The sequence below is a fragment of the Podarcis melisellensis genome (genome assembly GCF_964234715.1).
Source record: "Podarcis melisellensis genome assembly, chromosome: 1".
NCBI lineage: Eukaryota > Metazoa > Chordata > Lepidosauria > Squamata > Lacertidae > Podarcis > Podarcis melisellensis.
Window position 1 is genome coordinate 59,349,769 of NC_138528.1, and position 22,571 is coordinate 59,372,339.

The 22,571-nt window shown below is 40.0% G+C and overlaps 1 protein-coding gene across 4 annotated transcripts in view; it reads left to right on the plus strand.

Moving 5' to 3' along the window:
- NELL1 (neural EGFL like 1) overlaps positions 1 to 22,571 on the plus strand; it is a 379,806-nt gene that overhangs the window by 11,372 nt on the left and 345,863 nt on the right. For all 4 annotated transcript variants that reach the window (XM_081882839.1, XM_081882838.1, XM_081882841.1 and 1 more), the window contains exon 2: positions 677 to 805. In XM_081882839.1, coding sequence (XP_081738965.1) covers positions 677 to 805 — 129 coding nt within the window. The remainder of the gene's footprint in view (positions 1 to 676; positions 806 to 22,571) is intronic.

A 22,571-nucleotide genomic window follows, 5' to 3' on the forward strand; every position in this document is an offset into this window, starting at 1 on the left:
CTGCCAATGAGTGTACTCTTAAATATGACTTGTTTGGAAACCAGCCTGCAGTTTGGATGTTTTCAGGAAAAACCACAGTGAATTTATGCATCCTGTACTTGAGCACCAAGATAATGTTCCAAATGCAGCAGTACATTCTTGCCTTTGGTGAAAACCCAAACTAGAAAAGGCAATATGCAATGTTATTTGTCCAAGTTGCATTCAAAATACTTGGATAATCCAATGAAAGAAATTAATGCAGGTAGCAATATATGGGCTACTAAAGTGTTTTAGTGGGTTGTAAGTGTGTGTATAAGACTCAGTCCTTCGTAATAGCATATCTCATTAAACACAGCCATTACTTGCCCAATACATTACAAAATTCTCCATCCGATCTCTGTCTGTCTTCATGTTATTCATCTTTCTAGTTCTTAAGGTTTGTTTAATTGCAGGGCTCATTTATCATGTCATGCTGTTGCATTAATGATGGTGCTTTATTGTGCCCTGTCCCATACGGTAAAAAAAGATCTGGAAAGATGGGAGTTCAGTTTCAGTTAATGCAGTGGATCATTTTTGTTGTTTGTAGGACTAGGGCTATTTAAAAATGGAATGTGGCTATAGCACTGTGCATGGTTGCACAGCGTATGTAGTTATTTTACTTGAACTAAAAATTAAAACCTGACTTCTTTTCAACCAGTTGTAGGCCTTGGAATGGACCCCAACTTACAAATTGATATCATCACAGAACTGGATCTAGTCAACATGACTATTGGAGTTACACAGGTGTCTGGACTACATAATGCCAGTAAAGCATTTTTATTTCAAGGTAAGGCTAATATCTTTATATATTTAACAGGAATGAAAGTGTAAGTAACTAATAATTTGGAAGACTGACTTATTTCTTGCATATGAAGCATGTTCCTTCCCTCACCAATCTCTGTCTTGGTATCCTAAAAGTATATCAAAACCACTAGTAATGATGCTAGATAGCTTTAATACTAATTTTATTTGAAAAGTTTTTGCTTTGATGCTGGAACACATTTATGTTTGAGGGGGTGTACTGTTGCCACATGAGAGTTACTAGTGCAGCTGCACGGATACGCCACCCCTACATTTCTGCTATATAACTCTCCTAGTATAGCAACCCAAACAAGGTGGGGATGTGGCCAGGACAGATAAAGAGTAGACACCACCATAATAAAATATAAATACACAAATAGTGGATCATTATATTGACCATGGAGCTGATGCGAAGAGGAAAATAAAATATTGTCCTCCTGCCTTTCTGATGTCTCCACAATGAAATATAGTATATGATTACAATCAGGACCCAATTACAACCCTATACCTGCCAATGTTTTTCAGCAGAAAATTGAGACACGTGTCAGCTGGCTCGCGCAAGAGCACAACACCAAAGATGCAAGAGTCAACTGGCCCCCTGCCCTGCCACAGCCCCTACCTGGCAGCTGCTCACTTTCTTCTGACTTTGCTTGCTTCCTCTGCTCATGCTGCACCTCATGCAGCCATGACAGCGTTGGTGGCTTTGGCAGTGGCAGAGAGGGGCCGACAAGAGCAATGCTCCCCTGCACACAAAGGTTCTGTTTCATGAAGGGTTCTCCTGCTAAGTGCAAGCGCTGGCTGCAAACACCGGCTAATTGTCCTCCTGTGCTTGGTGGGGGCGCTGGAGGGGGAAAATGGGACATTCCCAGATGAAATCAGAAGCCAGGATTGCTTCTGTAATTCTGTGAATGTCTCAGGGAAATAGGGACACTTGACAGGTATGCAATATATCAGCATCAGGATAAAAACCCTAGAAAAGAGGACCACAACTGAGATGATAGGGTGTGTAGCGTGGGGCTATATCTCTCTAGTCTTAGGTCATGCAAACACAGGGCATATATGGGGGAACCCTGGTGAAGAGAAACAGGGAGAATGTGCAGAGTGCCTAAGTGTCCATTAAAGATCTCTGGGTTAAGATAATGAGGGGGGAGTTCTGTTAGTGGTCCCCACACCAAATAAATTTGTGTGGTGGGGACCTGTGGGTGGGCTTTCTCAGTAACAGCCCCATTCATTTGGAATAACCTGAAGTGCATCTCACTAGGACATTGCTGTCATTTGTCACCCATTCAAGACACACTGCTTTGCTTGGGCTTTTGGGAAAGGGTGAGGTATATTAGATTGGATTTTTATTGCTGCTGCTCTTTTGTTTGCCTGGAATTTATGTTGGCTTGTATAACTTTGGTTTTAATTCTGTGTATTACTACCCTGGGAACTTTAGGTGAAGTGCGGTCTATAAATATGGTTGATAAATAAATAAACAACTTGGCCTCACAACTCTCACAGAAACTAGAGCTTATTGCTAACACTTCTTTGCCTCAAACATTTACAGGTACCTTGCATTGGAACTCCAGTCAGAAACATACAACAAGAATATAGTGTGTGGTGGTAGTAGGATTAGTTACATGAGTTGTTTGTGAGACAGGAAGGAACAGTTAAAAAGGATTATTTTGCCCATATAGGAGCTATACTATTGAGTGTGGGAGTCCTTCCCCACTCCTTGCAGTGTGGTGTTAAGCCCTGGATTCAAACCTGAAACCCCTTATATAGAAAACCTGTGCTGGTCCTTCAGGCTAGGGCTACTCTTCAAGCCATTGTGCTCCTTATGCACCTGACTGGGTAATGAGGTGAGGAATGCCTATGGTGTGTCTTGTTTTCAGTCTGCTGCTGTGATTGGGAGTTTAAAATTTGCTCTGTGGTGTCTGCATTGTGGATATGAGGTTGAGCGAGGTCCCTCTGGCAAGACTTTTCCTGGTTGCTACTATTAAGTATGTGGTTTTGTGGCTTCCCTTGTTGCTTGCCTGGTCTTTCCTTTTAGCTTCTTGGTAAGAGAAACTTAATTCCTCCCTCAGTGGAACTTTTCCCAAGAAGGGCTATGTGTGTGTGTCTTCCAGCTTTTTGGGTCCTCTGTCTTAATGCTGTATCTTTCCCTCTCTTCATGTGCTGTGATCAAAAGCAGTGTTTGGTATAAGGTGAACTGAACTTCTGTGTGCACAAGGATACATATAGCTCTTTATTGCTGGTGTTTTTGTGCTGGTGATGCAGTGGCTCACACATTGGAAGCTGTCATGGCATAACTATATCTGACAGGATGTGTGTGTGGTTTTGGTATGGTAAAAAGCAATCAATATTTTTGTCTTCCCTTTTCCCACCCAGTCAGTAATATGTCTAAAGCCGCCCAAATGTTTGTCCTAGAAAACATATCTATATGAATGTCTGTTTACATATAAAATGTACATTTGTTTATATGGACATATGTAAAGTATTCTGAAATATCCTAAAGTAATTCCAGAGTATATTGGGGTTGGGGAGAGGGAGAGAGGAACTGGCTGGTGTAATCTGCAGCTATTTTCAAGATGTCTGTAATCCAAAGCAAGATATGGGGACAGAGCTGGCTTCTAGAGAAGGTGGGGGCTGAAAGTATCTTCTTCTTGTTAAGTAGTGTTTGGGTATGAGACAGTGTGGTATGAAAATTTATATATACGTTTTAATGTTCCAAGTACATCACATAAATCATCCTGGTATTCTGTAACATGGACCAGTACTGTTATCTTAGTATTGATCATGTACATATTCGTTGTGAATTACTTCAAGACCAAAATTATGGTCTTTGGGAAGCATAGTCCCAGATTTAAATGGAAAATGGATCAGCAGAACTTGGAGCAAATACACTCCTTCGGATATCTGGGAATCCTTTTCACTGAGACACTATCATGGATATAGGGCACATTGAGGCTATGAAACTCAAAGTGCAGACACTATCATGGATATAGGGCACATTGAGGCTATGAAACTCAAAGCGCAGAAAGCTTGTGGGGCATGAATGTAATTCTATTTTACGGCAAGTGGTCAGCTATAGGAACCTGCATTAAAAATGGTCTCCCAGATGCTTCATGGAGTGATATGGGGCAAGGACCCAAATGCCAACAAAGCCTTAGAAATAATGCAGAACAAATTCATCAGGAATGTGCTCTTGCTCCCCAACGGGACTCCAGCTGCTCTTTTCCGCGTTGAAGCTGACGTGACAGCAATACAGGCTAGAATTGATTACTTGTGCTTAAATTATGTGAAAAGACTTCAGTTTCTTTCAGAGGAGATATTCCCCACTATGTCACACACAGAACAGAAACAGACCAAATGTTGGAAGGACGGTATCCAACGCCTCTTGTCCCAATACCAATTACAAGATTGTCAGGTGAATATGAAGATGGACAAGAGGCCCTTTAAGAGATTGTCTCTTTCTGATGCAGAAAGGGAACTAACCATGATGGCTTCTACCAAGAGTTTGCCATGGTTCCTACTTATTAAAACGGAGCATACCCGGGCCAGTTACCTATCAAAGCTCCCACTTGCCATGCTTAGAATCGCTTTCACAGAATTACGATTCCAATCGATGCCCTTGGTGGTGTTGGATGGATGCTACGGCAAAGTACATTATGAAGAGAGACTTTGTGTGGGCAACCCTGTGTGGAGGACCTGTGCCACTATTTATTGCAGTGCCCGTTATATATAGACCCAAGAGACTGATTCATAAAACCCCTGTTTTCAATGGAACTCAATTGAATAGGGTGGAAAGGGTGAAATGGCTGCAGAGCGATACTGATGACTTTGTAACTTATAAAGTAGCACTCTATGCATTGGCAGCTAAGAAGATCAGGAGGAAAGAACTAGGTAAAATAGTGGTCAACTGTGAAGGGGATTCAGATATTTAATTTGGCACATTTTACTAGAGAATCTTCTGCTATTCTATTTTATGCAACAAACAATCTTAGTAGTTGTGACTGTGGTTTATACTGTATGTGTGGTGCCTGATAATTTTTATGGTTATTGCTGTTTTTCTTTTTGTTATTTTTCTGAATGATGCCATGGCCTATGGCTAGTGCAATAAAAGTCTATGATGATGGGTTAGTTTGTGACCCATGCCTCCTATGAAACACATAAAACAAACAAACAAACAATATTCAAGATACAAGGATATCTCTATGTGTGTGTCTCTTAAATGCAAATTTAAAACAGAATAAAGTGATTCCCCCCCCAGTATGTATCAAATTTTGCATTATCATTATTATTACTATTATTATATTTAAACAGGATGCAAGGCTGCTGACAGAAACTAAAACAACAGTTAAAATACACAAATCTAAAAAATAAATAAAAAGTAATCATTAAAGTAATTAATTCCTAATATAATTTTAAAAAATCTATGAAAATACAGATGATAAAAATAGCACAGCACTATTGCAAGCCTTTCTTTGAAAAATTGTCAGTTCCCATTTGTAATGATAGGAACATCAAAATGTAAAAATGTAAAAATATTACAAGTGTAATGCTTGACCCAGCAGGAAACCATCAATTTCAATGAAATAGCTAAATTAACAAAAAAGAAGAGAAACCTCTGTTGTCATCGCCCCATCACTACATGTGTTAAAGCACTGTGATCCATAACTTAATCAATGTAAAAATTCCTTTACATTTCCTCTTTATTTATATCAGCATTATCTGCATGCAAAAAGAAAGGCACTCAAGATGTTTAGAATTGATTTTTCTTAATAGTTCTATTCAGTTTTATCATGCTTAATAAGATTATATATAATGGCAGAATTTTTTTAAAAAAGTAAAAGCCATTGTCTCACTATAGAATCTGTTGAGACTTTCCATTGTTTTGCTGCAGATAGCATCTGCATACTTAATTTCTTATGAGTTGGAAATCCTACTTCCTTCCATCTTCCGTTCAGTAGCACAAGCTGAGGCAACAAAAAGGCCAAAAATGGATTGAACAACCATGTCAGTTTCCTGCCAAAACACCCTTTTACATGCCCATTAGACATGAATGTACGTATCTGCCTAATTTTCCCCAAACTTCAATTTGTGTCCAGTGACACAGAATCCTGTACTGAATGAGAAGAGTTGCTAGGATGGGTGGGAGGAGGAACGAGCAGCACTATAAAAATGGTGGGCATGGATAGGTTTAAGGGTGCTTTGCCATGCCAAATCTCTTTCTTTGAAGTTGAATTTCCTTGGACGAAGTTGGTGTTGGGAATTTGTTGCACACATATTTGTTCTGTATAAGAATAATTGTAGACAATCATTGCTCTGACTAGAGTACCTGTAGGATACAGGTGCTTATCGTAGTTGAACTAGGGAAGGCTGGGGTGAGGATGAAAGGGGCATGAAAGGGCCTGCAAAATAGAAGGAGGGGTGGTTTCATAATTGGGCGGAAGTTGAAAAGGGTAGTGAGTAGTTGTAATGTGTGGTGAGAGAATACAGAAAGGGCTTCAGGAACGGGGGTGGGAAGGTGAAAAGTGAGCTCAGTAGTTCTAGAGGGAGCAAGGGATTAATTTGGGAGGAATAGTGGGGTGTTTGCGAATGGGGCAAGCAGAAGTGCAGCCCCTGGTAGTTACTATATTTAAAAAAGATATTAATTAACCACATAAGTTTGTGCACTGCATATTCTTGTAATAAAGAATGTGGTAATTTTAATATAGGAATGTATTTTTTAAATGGGTACAGTATACTCTTTAACTTATTGATGCCACTTTAAATAGCAACAGCTTTTTTTTCTAAACCAGGAAAGCTCCGAGCAATAGTTGCCCCTGTTTAAACTCTTTTGCCAGATTGCCCTTGTAATTTATTTCATCCCAGTTAAGCCACACCAAAACTGAGGGGCTTTGTTGAAGTCTCAGTTTCATTCCCCACTGATGTAATTGAAGTGCAAGTCTGTTTTTTTTTTTTTTTTGCCATGCTCTCCTGGAATCATCCTCAGACTCTCCTAACAGAACTAGCATTCCCAATTGCCTCATTTCCTTTCCCTCAAAATAAATAAAAAAATTGTCCAGTAGCACCTTATAGACCAACTAAGTTTGTTTTGGGTATAAGCTTTCGTGTGCATGCACACTTCTTCAGATACCAGCATGCACACGAAAGCTTATACCCAAAACAAACTTAGTTGGTCTCTAAGGTGCCACTGGACAATTTTTTTATTTATTTCGACTGTGTCAGACCAACACGGCTACCTACCTGATTCTTTTCCCTCAGCACTGTGGACAGGTCTCTTCAGCCTAGGCTAAGTGGTTCAGATTCCCCAGTGAGTCTTCAACCACCACGCCACTTTCTGCCTTCCTCTCAGATCAGACAGCTGCCTTTGATGCAGCATTGACCTGCATCTCCGTAGACTGTTGAGAGTTCAAAATGTCCCCCAGGCTGCACACCTGGTCCTTTAGGGGCACAGCCCCCAACACCTGCCCACCTCCTAAATCTGCAACTACCAACTAGAACATGCATATAGTATACCATTATTTTGCATACTGAGGGTCCTCTCTCCAGCCCCTAATCACCTGTCTAAAGTCCCCCAGTGACAGTTAAACCTGCAGTCATCTGACCAGGATGGAAGACTTCCCCCATCAAATACACTATAAAGTAAATTATTATTCAAAGGGCAGACTACATTACACAATACCATTTAGAACACTGCTTACATAATTAGGATTCCATTACAGTATTCTGCAACCCTGTTAAGGAAGTTATGCTAAGCCTTAGGGGTTGAAGAAATGAGTTGTGGGATGTTGTTAGATGAGTATGCTATAGTATAAGCAAGGAGGTGTTTTTCAACTTACATCAGAATCCTAGCCACATCTATTCAGAAGTAAATCCTACTAAATTCAATGGGGCTTGCTCCCAGATAAGTGGGTTAGGATTTCAGTTTTCTTTAATAGAGCAGATATTTTTACATTAGGTATCATTGTGTCTGTTTTTTGAACAGTTTCTAGAGTTTCTAGAGACTTTTAGGATGAATTCACAGTTTGCAAGCAACTGTGTAGTGACTTTTGAGCAGTTATTGTATTTTTCTGTGTGTAAGAGTAGGGTTTTTTCCTTAAAAATAATGTAAAAAATTAGGGGGCATCTTATACTCTGGGCCATCTCCCCCCATTTTTTAAAATCTGAGTCCCCCAAAATAGGGGGTGTCTTATACATGGAGGCGTCTTATAGACGAAAAAATATGGCAGTTTAATGAATAGGTAAAATACCATGGCGGTGCCCTGGGTTCTAGGTCTTAAGTTTAATGTTATGCAATATTTATGTTGCCTTATCTGTAACAGGAGGTGGCAGCACTTCATAGTCTTTTCCCCAGTAGGAAAGCAGAATTGGTTAGGATTGCAGGATCAGAAATATGGAATTAATTGCAGCTTTGGTCTGTTCTTTGCAGAACCATGAAGGGGAAATAATCTCTACAGGCATAATTAACTGTACAAACCTAGGCAGTCTTTAGGGCCATCGTTTTCCTATTTCTTCTATTTCAGGTTGGTGTTTAAACTTGTGAAAAAGTGGCCCTGTTGGAGGTTGCTTCCAAACAGCACCACTGATTTCACAGTGCTCGTGTTATGTCTGGATAGTGGCAGCAGTGGCGATAATGTAATACTTGATACATATATAGAACTTTTAAAATATTCAAAGCATTTTGTGTTCCTCATCTCAGTGATCTTTTCTAAGATAGGCCACACCATCATACTAACAGATTGGGGGTGGGCTGAGGGTAGTAAATTCTGGATTGCGTAAAGCTACCTAGTGAATTCTGCTGACCTGAACAGAGGTGGATCAGGGCAAGGTAAAACTGCCTTATACAGGCATCATACTAAAAGTTGCTTCAACAACAGTCAACTTCAGATGGAGACCTATATAGGAGCAGCAGTTCTGTCCCAGCTGCAAGCTTGCTGGGTGGGCAGGGCGTGGTCTTAAATTAATGAGGATTGCTCCAGCAGTTCTTTACTCCAACAAAACGGGAGACATGCTGGTTGTATTGGGGCTTCTGTAATGGAGTTTCCTGAATCAGAGGACAGCAATGTAACATCTTTGGGCTATTAGAGCCCTGACACCACAGGCCATAGCTGTCAACTTACAGATTTGAAAATAAGGGACCAGCAGCCTTGAAAATAAGGGACCAGCAGCCAAAATAAGGGACCTGCAGCCTCACCTGTTCCAGGCACTCCAGTCTTCCTGTCCTCCTGCAGTCTGTTCAAACTCATGCTGGTAGCTTCGAGAACACTATCCAACCAACTTTGTAACCAGAGGTTCAACTGAATAGAATCTGAATCACATGCACCACAAGGCCTATGCAGCCTCAACTTAAGATGGCTCCCCGGCCTGGCTTTGCACTGCAAAGTTTGCAGCATCACGTGCAACAAAATGGCATCCAGCAGTCAAAAACCCCCTCCGCTTGCATTAACTAGCCACACACAAGGCATGCAAGCTCCACCCCCCCAGTCGTTCTTAGACTTCTTATTGGGTGAGCAACACAGCCAAGCGACACAGTTTGAACCTCCCTTCTCCCTGGCCGGCAGGGAGGGAGGGAGAGGAGCTGCTTACTTTGAAATTTAAGGGACATCATTAAATGGACATTTAAGGGACATCCATCAATAAGGGACAGCAGCAGGACATGGCGCTGGAATAAGGGACTGTCCCTTCAAATAAGGGACACTTGACAGCTATGCCACATGCATGTCTTGGCAGAAGTGCTTCTGGAGCTGGACCTGTGTGCAGTTACCCTCCTGACTCCTGAATCATCAACTTCATCCTCTTCATCCTTAGGGCCATGATTGATAGGGGTGAATTTCAAACAATAGGCATCATGTTACAGCTCAGTCTCTTGCCTTAGCTTCTAGCTTTTAGATGACACAGTTAGACAAGAACTGTATGTTTAAGCTGCGCCTTAGTGTGCAGACCCAATTTAGCATGACAGTTAATGCCATCTTCCTTGCTGTTCCTTCTCTTGCATGTACTGTTTTGTCTATTTCATCTGCATGGCACCATGTCCTGGGAAATTCAAGACAAAAGTCATGGGAGCCTTTTGTTGAACTGTGAGACTCCACAGCTCTCTGACAGATGCTGCTCTCATCTCTGTCGTATATGGAGGCAGGAGGAGAGACACGGGTGGGGGGTGGGGAACCAACCTTTCACTATTTCTTTGAATCCTGGCTGATTCCTGAAACTGAACTGCTTGTCTGCATTTTAAATATTCTGACAACTAAGAACATATCTACTCTTTTCATGTCATTTTAATAGTAACTCCAAATAGGGAGCCCTGTAGTTGCACTCTCTGTCCGGAGGTAGTATTGCATAATTATAGTGCAGCAGGGGCCCAACTTCATAGGATGCTTAGCTAGGAGCATTCAGGTTTTCAAAGAGTTGTCAATACATGCTGGAAATGTAGTCTGAAATGTGTTAATGGCTTTGTACAAATAGAGACAGGATTTGATTTGAAAACTATTTGACAGATTACCTTTATGTAGATTCCTTCTCTGGATATTAACAGAGATATGTTCTCATTATAAACCTGTAGTCCGACCAATTTTTTTAGTTCCTGTGGCATATGTCTATTTAGATGGCATAGCATGTCTGTCTGTCTGTCTGTCTATGTATCTATACGGTCTTGTAAAGGACCTCAAAATCAATGTAGCTTAACCCATATTTTGCAGTATAGTAAGCCCACAACTTTTGTGGGGGTTACATTCCGGGGATTGTGCTTAAAGTGAAAACAATGCATGGTCAAGACACATTGGGTGCAGTGCCAATGGATTGCCCTTTTAATTTTTTGTTATTATTATTAGCAAGCACGTAAAGCTGAATGTGCACAAGTTAAGTGTATGCAAGTTGCAGGCTTACTGTACCTTGGATCCCGAACGCCTTGCAATTTGAATGTTTTGACTCCTGAACGCCGCAAACCTAGAAGTGAGTCTTCCAGTTTGCAAATGTCCTTTGGAACCCGAATGTCCGATGGTGGTTCCGACAGAGCTTCCTGCAGCCGCGCCTTGGTTTCCAAACATTTTGGAAGTCGAACGGACTTCTCTAACCTACTTGTCATTGAGATGGAAAAACTGTGCCTGGGTTTGACCACTGCAGACTGATATTTCTGAAGTATTTTCTATTCTACCCCACCCCCCATAAATAATGATTTCCCCTGAAATTCTAGCTGTTTCTGTGGAAGATGTTTTGTGGAGAGGCACATGGAAGCACTCTCATTCATGTGAAAATCTGAAGTGGTTGAACTCCAAACACTTGATTAGTACCTCACGGTTTGTTGAAGGTTTGCGGAATCATCTAAATTTTTATATGGTACCTTCTCATATTCTGGTAACTTCATGACTTTCTTGTCTTTGATAGTATGCCAAGAAATGGTTTCCCCCTCTTTCTTTCTTTTTACAAAACTACTGCATTAATGAAGTAATTGATATGGCCAGTTACTAAAGTACTTTCAATCTTCAGCATGCTGTGGTGGCCAATTGGGCTTAAATGAGAAGGCAAATTCTATCACGGAGTTGGTTTCAGTGAGTTCAGAATCTGTAGATTTTCACAAATGGGCTGACATTGTTAAACTGCTCCTTGAATAACCTAAAGCAATATACATGTATCTTTCTCATCCATGAGTGTCAAATATAAATTGGGAGGTTATCGAATGATTTGACAGTTTTTTAATGCAGTTCACCTTCGAAAACTCCAAAGTGCCTTATGATTTCTAACAAGCAGACTATCAACATCTACATGCTATAAAAATGCATTGATCACTAAAACCAGTATTTCAGAAGTTCAGAAGAATTAAATTATTCCTAGCAGCCACTGTGCCACAAAATCCGTCGTATACAAATGTATACAGATGTATACTGATGTGTGCATCTCATTTATATATGAATTGTTAATGTCATAAGCTGGTTTAGCTCCAGTTTAGTGAAGGATGATTTGCATGCAACAACAGATCCCTGTGCACAATTCACAGCAGTTGCAAATGCTGTGGCTGCTTTGGTGAGACAATGACCCTTTGCCCCATGTCTAGCAGGCCAGCTTGCTGCTCCAGATCTAGACAGAGATAGAAAAGTGCAGTAGACTCATGTATCCATGGTGGTGCTTGCAGTTGTTCCCACCCTAACCTGTCTGTTCTGAAACAAAGCAGTAACACTGTGGCTTTTGACTTGCCATCCCTTTCAAATACAAGCTTTATGGAAATCTTGTTTCCTAGTAGAACAAAGTCTTCCTCACTTTAATGTTTATCCAAACCTGTCTCTCTTGTCCATGGTTTGCTGATAGCAGAGGAGGAAGATCTTCACATTATTCTGCCATTATACAGATGGAATCCCAAGAGAAATGATGGACATTCTTAGTAGTTACTGAAACCACTGTGCTGATGTATTGTAGATACCTACACTGTCATTGCACCAGCAGTCATACCGATTTGCTGTACAGATTTATACACAATGGCTGCTCATCTCTTCAGAAGATAAGAGGCTAATCTTATGCATATTTACTTCAAAGTTAATGCCACATAATTGAGTGGAGCTTGCTACCAAAATATTGAGACATTCTTAGTCTCATTACATTGAAATAAGTACCATTTGAACTGGGAAGGACTTCATTTAAAGGATTTTTTTTTTGTAAACCTGTATAGATCTTGTCTTTCTGCTCATTTTATCTCTTTACTTTGTGACTGCCAAAGTGTGTGGGTCACATTAGTTTTATAATGTACTCTAACTATCCCTGCTCAGCCTGTTGAAGGGACTGTTTAAGCTGAATAATATAATAAGGTGGTGCCTGATTTTGTATAGGTTTTCCTTCATGTGTGCATTGCAGCTCAGAGACTGGTGCTATAAGGCTTTCTATCCTCCAAGTGTTTGATCCTGAATGACAACACATGAGCGAACACCCAACTGAAGAGAAAACTCGGGGACATGCATTTCTGAAACTTTTCTAGCTTTTCTTGGCTTTTGCAGCAATCCTTCTATAGCACACTTTTTTCTGCGGAGAGCCAAAAATACCCACCCCACTCTCAGGAAGGCATTCAGAAAATAAGCAGCGAGATTTCTGAAATCACTGTGTATTACTAGGGTATGCCATTAATCCACTGCATAGCCTGCTTTCCTCTTCCCTTTATTCTCTGAGAGGTGATCCCTTCTTTCTGCAAAGCAGTGCTTTGATCACTGATTGTTGTGCATCACTGTTTAAAGTCTGCTTTCTCTGCTTTGCCTGCTATCTACACAAGAGTCTAATGCTTAGTCTTTTCCGCTCGGCCTTTCTTCTCAGCACATGTTCTGTAGCTTAACTCTATTGTGCCTGGCTGTATGGCTGACTGGATTTATTGTGTCGCGACACTCACTTATCCCTTTCTGTATATTTTAAACAGGGCTATTATTATTATTATTATTATTATTATTATTATTTATTATTAAAAAGTTCAGGTGAATATCCTGAGGAGACCTGTATTATATGAGTGGCATATTTTGATTGATATCTCAACCGCAACCATCCCCAGTGAAGGGCATGTAAGAAATCCAATGGTCATAATATTCTTAATTAGCACCCTTACTTTTCCCCTGAATCCATGGGCCTGTGTGTTCTAGTCAGAAGAAATGGCATGTAATTTAGTAGTAACCATATGAGGGAAACAAAGAAAAATACAAAAAGTCCTGCTGTGGAACCAGAGGTACTTATTGGCATCTATGGTGGACTTGCCCATTGATCCATGCTTTCTGGACTGCAGTTACAGTCAGAAACATTAAGTAAAGGACCCCTGACCATTAGGTCCAGTCGTGACCGACTCTGGGGTTGTGGCGCTCATCTTGCTTTATTGGCCGAGGGAGCCAGCGTGCAGCTTCTGGGTCATGTGGCCAGCATGACTAAGTCGCTTCTGGTGAACCAGAGCAGCGCACGGAAACGCCGTTTACCTTCCTGCCGTAGCGGTACCTATTTATCTACTTGCGCTTTGACGTGCTTTTGAACTGCTAGGTTGGCAGGAGCAGGGACCGAGCAACGGGAGCTCACCCCGTCACAGGGATTCGAACCGCCGACCTTCTGATCATCAAGCCCTAGGCTCTGTGGTTTAACCCACAGCGCCACCCGCGTCCCTTTTAATCAGCAACATTACTGGTAATTTAATCCAGCCAGATCTGGCTCTGAGTCACCTCTCTATACTGAAAGGCGCCAACTCCTCTGTAACATTAAAACAGCTTGTCCTGTATCTTGTAGCGACAGCCAGCCTAGGAATGGAAAGATGGTTAAAATTTCACTATTGACAACTGGTTTGAAAAGGTTGTGCATATTGCAGTCATGAAAAAAAATCACTTATCGATATCTGCTGTGGGGAACTGCAGAGCTTAAAGATCACATGGATATTTGGTGAACCTTTATGACGTATCTTACTGATTGGCCCTGTGTCAACATAGTCTCTGCAAATGATGAATGCATTTGGAAGCAGCTTTAACTAGTATTCTGTCCATTTGTTTGCCTCATCCAGAACTTACTTCATTTGTCTATTTCCCCCAATACCTCTCCCCTTACAATTAGATGTCAATGCACTTACTTTCTTTTAATATAAAGGTCATATATATTCAGTATTTAAAATTTATATTCATACTGTGCTTTCCCCCTTTTGTATACCTACCATGTCCATGCGTATTTTTTTCTTTTCTTTTTTAAAGATGTATACTTGTTGAATTAATTTTTTACTTTTTTAAAAAAAGGACAATAAAAAGATTATAAGGAAGTGATACCATATGTAGCAGGGTGTCCATCAAATCATGGGAATATATTATTGAAATGTGAGCTATTGGATGGCTTGTCTTTGCTTAATATTAGTGAGGGCCCCCCATAGGAACAAACTATGTAATCTTGCCTTCCCATAATAAACACTGTTCATTCAGAACTTGGAATTTTCACATTTTCATATAAGGGACAGGGCAAAGTGAAAAGATTTGTCTCTTAATTGCTGATGCCACAAAACTCTTAACTCTGCATTGGAAAAGTTTTTCCTATGGGGATGAGACATTTGGTAGCTGTCTTCTAGATGAAAGATGATAGATGTCCTGAACACAATCTGTTACTCTCCTCTCACACTTTTAAAATCCTGGATTTTAGGCATATACCTTGTCAGTTTGTTTATTATTAAAATGGATTATGATATTTTCATCTCACCCATCAACAGAGTCCTCTGGGCGGTTCACAAAAATTAATAGTAGAAAATGGACAAGGCAAAATTGTTTGCTATAAATAGGATTCTAAAAAGTGAATCACAAGACATGAAGAAGGAAGGAAGTACATAACCCCAAAGTTCTGCTCATTCACATAATGCCAAACCACAGTTTATATTATGTTTGAAGTATACTTTTATGTTACTTTAGGGCATTTTTGTGCTTTTGTCGATATCTTAGTTACTGGTAGCTTTAAAACTGTGCTAAAGAAAATTTCAGGGATCTGTGTTCTGGCACCAAGTATTAAATGTTTGGGCTAACCTATTGGCCTATAACAATGTTATTAATATAGCTGCAACACCTATTTAACACATAGATCCCATTTTACTTTGAAGTGACTCAATACCTGAGGTTCCTAGACCAACTGAAACATCATCTGCCTATAGCTGCTGTGGAAGTCTGCTTATTGCCACATGATTTGGTAGAAGTGCTTGATATTACTTGTATAAGGTTTTTTTTTTTTTTTAAAAAAAGGAATATTGTGGCTGCACTCAGACTTTTACAGCTACACTTTCCCACAAACAAAATGTGTTTGAATTCCAGCCAATGTATTTTAGGAGCCTTTGAAAACGATTGCAAAAGGTTTTTCATATATAACAACAACAGTAAGTCCTATTCCTTGACTTACCAAGGACTTTACGGGAAAGTCTTTTTCTAGTGGAATTAAGCCTTCCTGGCTTTCATGCTTCTCTTTTCTCTTGGGGGCAGTGTTTTTCTTATAGTAGCTGTCTATGAAAGATCAGTTGCAAGATTTCTCCTTAACCATGCTAGTGAATCAAGATAATGGAAGACCATATCTCCATACTGCCGGTGGACTTTTCAGCACTGAAAGGTAGCCTTTGCTTAACCAACCTCATCCTCCAAAGGCAAAATCTTAACCTGATGCTAAAAAAAGCCCCTTATTGTGGTGTGTGAAATGCCCAATGTATTTTTCTAGTTAATTTCTTCATGGGCAGGAAAATCTTACGTGCTTGTAATACTGCCAAAATATAACATGTTTTGTTAGCCTGTGCACAGTTTTTCTGCGCTGTACCAAAGAAGCTCCACAAAAAAGCTCCACAACTTTGACCTGAACCCCCCAAAATGGGGTAGATCACTGCTAGTTTTTAACTCTGTGAGCAGTCTCTTGGGAGTTGGCCACCCCTGGATTATAAAATGCTGGTATTAAACCTGCCAGTAAATAAGTGCTGGAATTATTTTTGCATTCATAATCTGGCTTCCATTTTTTGTAAATAATATTCTGAGCATTCTAAACTGAAAATTAATGGTCCATTTTTCTTTCACACAAACTTTGTAATGTATCAACTCTAAACTTTTATGACCATCTACCTAGCATCAAAAACTTCCATCAAGCACCTAATAGTCTACTCTTCCAGAACATTGTCCTAGTCTCATCTCCATTTTGCCCCCTTTCAGCTAAGAGCCTTAGTTCAGAAGTATAACTGCACTGGAATACTAGACTGAGTGCATTCAAGAACTGACAGACATTCCTTCAGACTCTTGGGGCTCCAGGCTTGGTCTCTGTCTCTACATCACATTGCCTTGTGTCTTTGCCTGGTGAAAATCCTGCTGTAGCCAAGAATGTCTGATCTTGAAAGTCTGTGTCCACTTTCTCCACACCACACATCACTCCATCATGTTTCCTCTTACGCACTTTTTTGTAAACTAAAAAGACCCAAATATTTGTAGCATCATTTTTTTTTAATGCTGTATTTCTGTGTTTTGTAAATCGCTTTAAGGAAATTGCAAAAATGGGATACTCTTACAGTACTTAACTCTTTGTTAAGGTTTATTTTTTTTAAAAAAAATGAACAGCAGTTATTTCATATTAAAGATCGAAAGGTGTTACCAACATGGTAAATAATGTGGGCATTGTACAAGTTAGTCTGCACCAGGCTCATTGGCTTGTGGAATTAGCACACGTTTCAGCAATATATTACGTAGTTACCACCATCGTTTATGTGATGCATCTTTCTTTTGCTGACTCGCAAACACTGTGTGTGTGTCATATATATAAATACACACAGACAGACAGAAGCACACACAAACAGAGGCTCAGTGAATTATAGGGCTGTGACTCTATTGAGTGATTCTAATGACACTATAAATCAACTGAATGAAGTCTGAATTGCTGAAATCCCAAGATGGAATGCAAGCTCTGTTATTTAGTATGTGTTTGTTTATGAGTTTAAATAGAATACATGGATCTGCTTTCCAAATAAATCCAATAAATTGGCTTGGAAATGCTTTTTCTCTCTTGCATGTCTGGATCAGCTTTGGACAGCGTGTGTTTTCTTTGTTTTTCTTTATTACTAGAATTCAAGTTTATTTGAAGCATTTTGTGAAACATTTATGCCCTAATTATGTTCTAGTACAGTGTCACAATCTTATAATGTTCAGCTCGTTTCGGAGAGACATGGATTTGACACAGGAGGCTTCATGCATCTAACACAGGCTCTTGTGATACCTTCTTCCTATCTTGAGAAGTGGCATGTTCATCTTTACCACCTGTCACTATGATCCAATTGAGACTGTGAGGTTTTGGGTCACTGGGCACTTTTGATTCTCCCATTCACTTGTTGTGGTTTAGTTGCCCTGGTCTGAAATATAAGTAGATATCCATGGGCCCAGGCAGTGACTGTCCCATGTCTTCTCTGAGGTCGTCTCTCTTGTCTGTCACACTTCTACAGTAGACCTGTTGACTGACTTGAACATGATGCTTGATTACTTTCTCATTCAGCCCCTTAGGATGCATCCTGGGACTGCTAGGGGAGACAGGAATTAACCACTGGTGCTCTATTGTGAAGTGCCTGGTTTTGATGTGCTGTATCATTAATTATACAATGAGAGTCTGTTTCCTATTGCCCAGAGGTGGTTCTACCTGAGTGAGCAAATACTGTGTTGTTCTGGCTTCCGTCATTTAAAACTTGGACGGCACCAATGCTTAATTGAGTCTTCCACATCTGTCATCCCTATTTTCTAGAAGATGTTTATACAATTGGATATCTATAACTCCTATCAAGCCTGATGGCTGTCCTGGTGACATTTGGAATGTACCATGTTGACTACCCCTGGGGTAGATAATACTCCCGAAACCCCTTTAACTAGCAACTATATGTATATGTTTTACAGTGTTCAGGAGCAGATTGAATCCCAAAACGATTGTGAAGAATTCAAAGAGTTTCCTAAACTGGCACAGCTATTTTCCAATCAAAGGGATTGCTTTGCAGTTGGAGTCCTCCCAATATGTTCTTACATGTCTTGAATACTGTCATGCATTTGGGTGCCCTGGGTGGAATAATTACTGTGCTTTTGTATATTGGATGTATTATTAAAAATTGCATTTTGATGGGTTAATTGGCACTTCTGATTTTAATGAATATACCAAATCCTGAGCTCTCATTTTCTGCCCCACCCCCCAATATCTGAGGCAGGCTGACGGGCATCCATGAAACTGCCAAATAGCAGCAGCGCTCCTATTTCTAGGCAGGAATTTGTTCCAAGGGTTAACCCTTGACATTCAAGTTACTTCCAGCTGACTTATGAGACAGTTAAAATGATATGCAACAAACATTAAGTGACAGCGCTTTGTGGAAATGTATTGCATAATAATCCAAGACTAACTGCTTTGAGGTTTGTTTTTGTTTTTTACAGTCAAGCAGTGTATAAATTTTATGGGTGTGGGGGAGAAAAGACAGAGTTGTATCTTTCTAACTTTAAACAAGGGCTCAGGAACATAAAGGACAAATTATTGGGGTTAAAATAGATGTGTAAAGATTCATCTGTGCTCTCACAGGTTCTCTGTTGGAGACAAAAATGTTTCATTAAATATTTCCAAATCCAAGCTGGCTTCTAACCCAAGGAGAAATGCTTGCTGCTTTTCTGTGAAGGACACTTCACCTCTCTTCCTATTTAATCAAGTGTAAATTGAATCACATCTGAAAGTCAGCCCAGTACTTCTGAGATATTTCATGTTCATGTAAAACGTCTAGTGATTGGAGAATGCTGACATAATATCCGTATTGAAAGTTTAGCCACTACCAATGTGTGTGTGCCTCCCCATTATACTTTTGGTTTATATAGCAAACCTTGGTTCACTTTCTCTTGTCATAATGAACTGTGGCACAAAAACTTTCCACAAACCACCTGTGTTTTCTATTGACACTCACTGTCTCCTCTCCTCTGGCTGTTATTGAGAAGAGACAGAAGGCATCCAATTGGTGTCTCTCTCTCTCTCTCTCTCTCTCTCTCTCTCTCTCTCTCTCTCTCTCTCTCTCTCTCTTTTCATGGAGAGATGAGTGAGTGAGGGGGAATTGCTCTGAAGATGGAGGGCTGAAAGATTCATTTTTTACTTCAATAGGGTCAGGTTCTCTTGCAGACACCTGTAAAGGGCTTGGTGGCAAAAAGTGCCAAAGGTGAGAACTCAGAGTCTACAGTAGTAGTTCGTGTCTCAGGGTGTGTTCACATCACCTTAGAGTATAGTGAAGTTGTTGCATTTTTTGGCCTTTCACAGCTCTTACCTCCTTGGCTGCTCATATCAGCATGGCTTCATTCATTTCTGTTCTTGTTCACACCAGGGGACATAAAATGGGATAGGAATGTCATTATGTGTTTACACCTTGGCTAGAGACAGATTAGAGGAGGTTTACTGACTCTGATTGAAGCTGGTTTGAGAAACAAGACATCAGGTAAAAGTATTCTGCAACGAAGTGTAGAATGCATATGCATTTTGGGTAACTTTGTGTGAATTGGAGTAATAAAAAGAAAACCAGCACTGGAAATGCAGCAAGTGCACAGTATGCAGGAGTGTGAACACAGTCTCAGACTAGGATTACTCAGATTCAGATTCCCACTCAGTAACATCAGTGGGTGCCCGTAGGCTAGTCTTTATCTTTGACACTGCTTCACATGATCATTGTGAGAATAAAAGGAGTGAATGGAGAAATGGAAGAAGGGTAAGATAAAAATGGAATAAATGAATAAAACATTGAATTTAAGTAATCCAGTGGTCTCAGGCTTTGGTGCCTCAGAGGAAAACTGCTTGGGCTTTCAAGGGCTGTTCTGTATTCTGAAGGTGCCATTGCTGGGGAGGGCCTTGTCCATAGAATCATAGAGAACTGTAGAGTTGGAAGGGATCACAAGGATAATCTGGGCCAACCTCCTGAAATGCAGCAATAAGAAATAAAGTGTCTGTGTAGTCTGCTGGGTTGTAGTTTGGAAAGAGAGATGTTCGTGTGAGGAGGATTTTGTTCACTCCACAATTTGAAGTGAACTCTCCCTGATTGTACCCCTCAAACCAGTACTCAGAATGAAATATACACCAGTTCTTTAGTCCACAACACATAAGGGCAGCCACAGTTTTATCATACACTGTATACCATTGCATGTACAGTTAAACTTCTGGAGCATTTTTATTTGCCATAATGTGCATGTAAAAGGCTTTGAAGCTCCTCCTAGCAGCTTTTACTATACTGAGTAAGAAATCAGCCTTCAGGTCATCCTGTGTAAGTTGTGCCTACGTTAAAATAATAGTAATAGTAATAGTAATTGTAGTGGTAGTAGTAGTAGTAGTAGTAATTCTGTTGCTCCATGCAGATTCTTTTTTTAAAAAATAGATTTCTCCAAATGAATAAAATAAAATAATTCACACAGAACCAGAATAGAATCCCACCTTCAGGTATTCCTCCAGAACAAGATCCCGCTTTTGAACAGCTAAATTTGTGTTTACCAAGTCACACCCCCCAAAAAAACCAAGGCAAGTACTTTTATTTGGCCAATAACCTTGTCACCAAATGGACTCCTTTATCTATCTTAAAGCCATAAATCTGCTTTCTCTATATGTTGACAAAGGCTGGTCCCAAGAATCTTGGAAGTGGTTTAGAATAAAACCTTTTTATATAGGAAATGTTTTTTCAGGCTTATGTTAATGTGGGGAAAGAAAATCCATTACTGGTACTGAGTATATCTTTTGAGGATTTTAAAATTTGCAAATATATAGTCTTTTTGCAGTACATTCTCTGGAAACAAGCATTTCCTTAGCAAGTACAGAGTATTTCACATTTTTGTTAGTCACTTTTAAAGGAAGCTGACTTTCAAATATCTCCTAGCTGACAGCATCCCTTTTAAATAATATGAATAAAAATAGTTAGAAGGCATTATGCAGTATTACAAGTTGCAGACATATATAATCAAGGCATAATGTAGTAACGAAAGCCTGGCAATTTCCTGTGGTGAAAATAAAGTACTGACTTGAACTTCTCAGAGAGAATAAAAATTAAATGCTTCTTGTGAGGCTTCAACCTGCTTCTTATCTGCTAAAAATTCTGATTAATTTGCCACCTGAAGCTCTATCTGTAGTGCAGAGGAAAATGGCCTTTTCCATTTTTCACTTCTGCTATATACCTACTTATTGTGTTATGTCAAATTCTCAGTAGTGTGGTGGGAAGCATTAAGATATAATGTAACCGAATGCGGTATAGTGAGTGCAGGATTTGGATTGCAAACAGAGGAAGCTGCCCTTCACCAAGTCTGACCATTGGTCCATTTAGCTTAGCATTGTCTATGATAACTAGCAGAAGTTGTCCAGGGTTTCAGATAGAAGTGCTTTCTATCCCTATGTGGAGCTATCAGAGACTGAGCCTGGTACTTTATGCATGAAAGGTGTGTATAGTGCTATTGCACTATACCCCTTTCTAGGAGACAGGAGTACAAGCGTATGTTTATAGGCTATATACATGTGATTAGCAACCCTACAAAATGCAAGGCTGCCCATCATACAAGGAGAGCCATGTTGTGTGTGTGTGTGTGTGTGTGTGTGTGTGTGTATGTAGGCTTGTTTCCCAGTCTATGCTTGTCCTCATTCACATGTTATGTCAGTTCTTTAATTACACACACAACCACCGAGGTGTGATATTTGGACTCTTTAATTTGGAACTTGTTGCCTATCACAACTTATATTGCAGTGTACCTTTACTTGTGGGACATCTTTGAGAGAAGAAAAGGCTAAGTAGTAAATCCAGAGGAGGCCAGAAGTCCTTGATTGCTGAGTTCTTACTGAGATTGGTTCAATTTGAACTATACATGTGCCCTGAGTATGTGTGCATTTTGGCTTGGCCCAGAGTGATTATTGTAGCATCATTGCAAGGAATTGGAAGAAACCACAGTATTTCCTTCATGGGAAGCCCATGGGAAGCCTAAGCGGTTTTTACCAAGTATCTCTTCATTATAACAACTTTACAGGTGAATTTCCATGCAGTAACCAATATGCATAATGTGTGAGTGCCAGCCTAATTAGTCTCTGGAACTCCTACCAAGTATCTGTACAGCAAAGCATTATCCACCAGTAACTGTTTTAATGTAAATGTACATATCCTGGGAAATGTCTCCACCTTTTCTCACAAGGGGCACTTCACTGCCTGTGAGTTCTGATTGGCCAGAGGTCTCTTGTAACCTCTCTTCTACTCTCTAATGGGAAAATCATATTGTTTTGTCTAATGGCATTTCATTATCTGCATCCCTTGTTATTCAGTG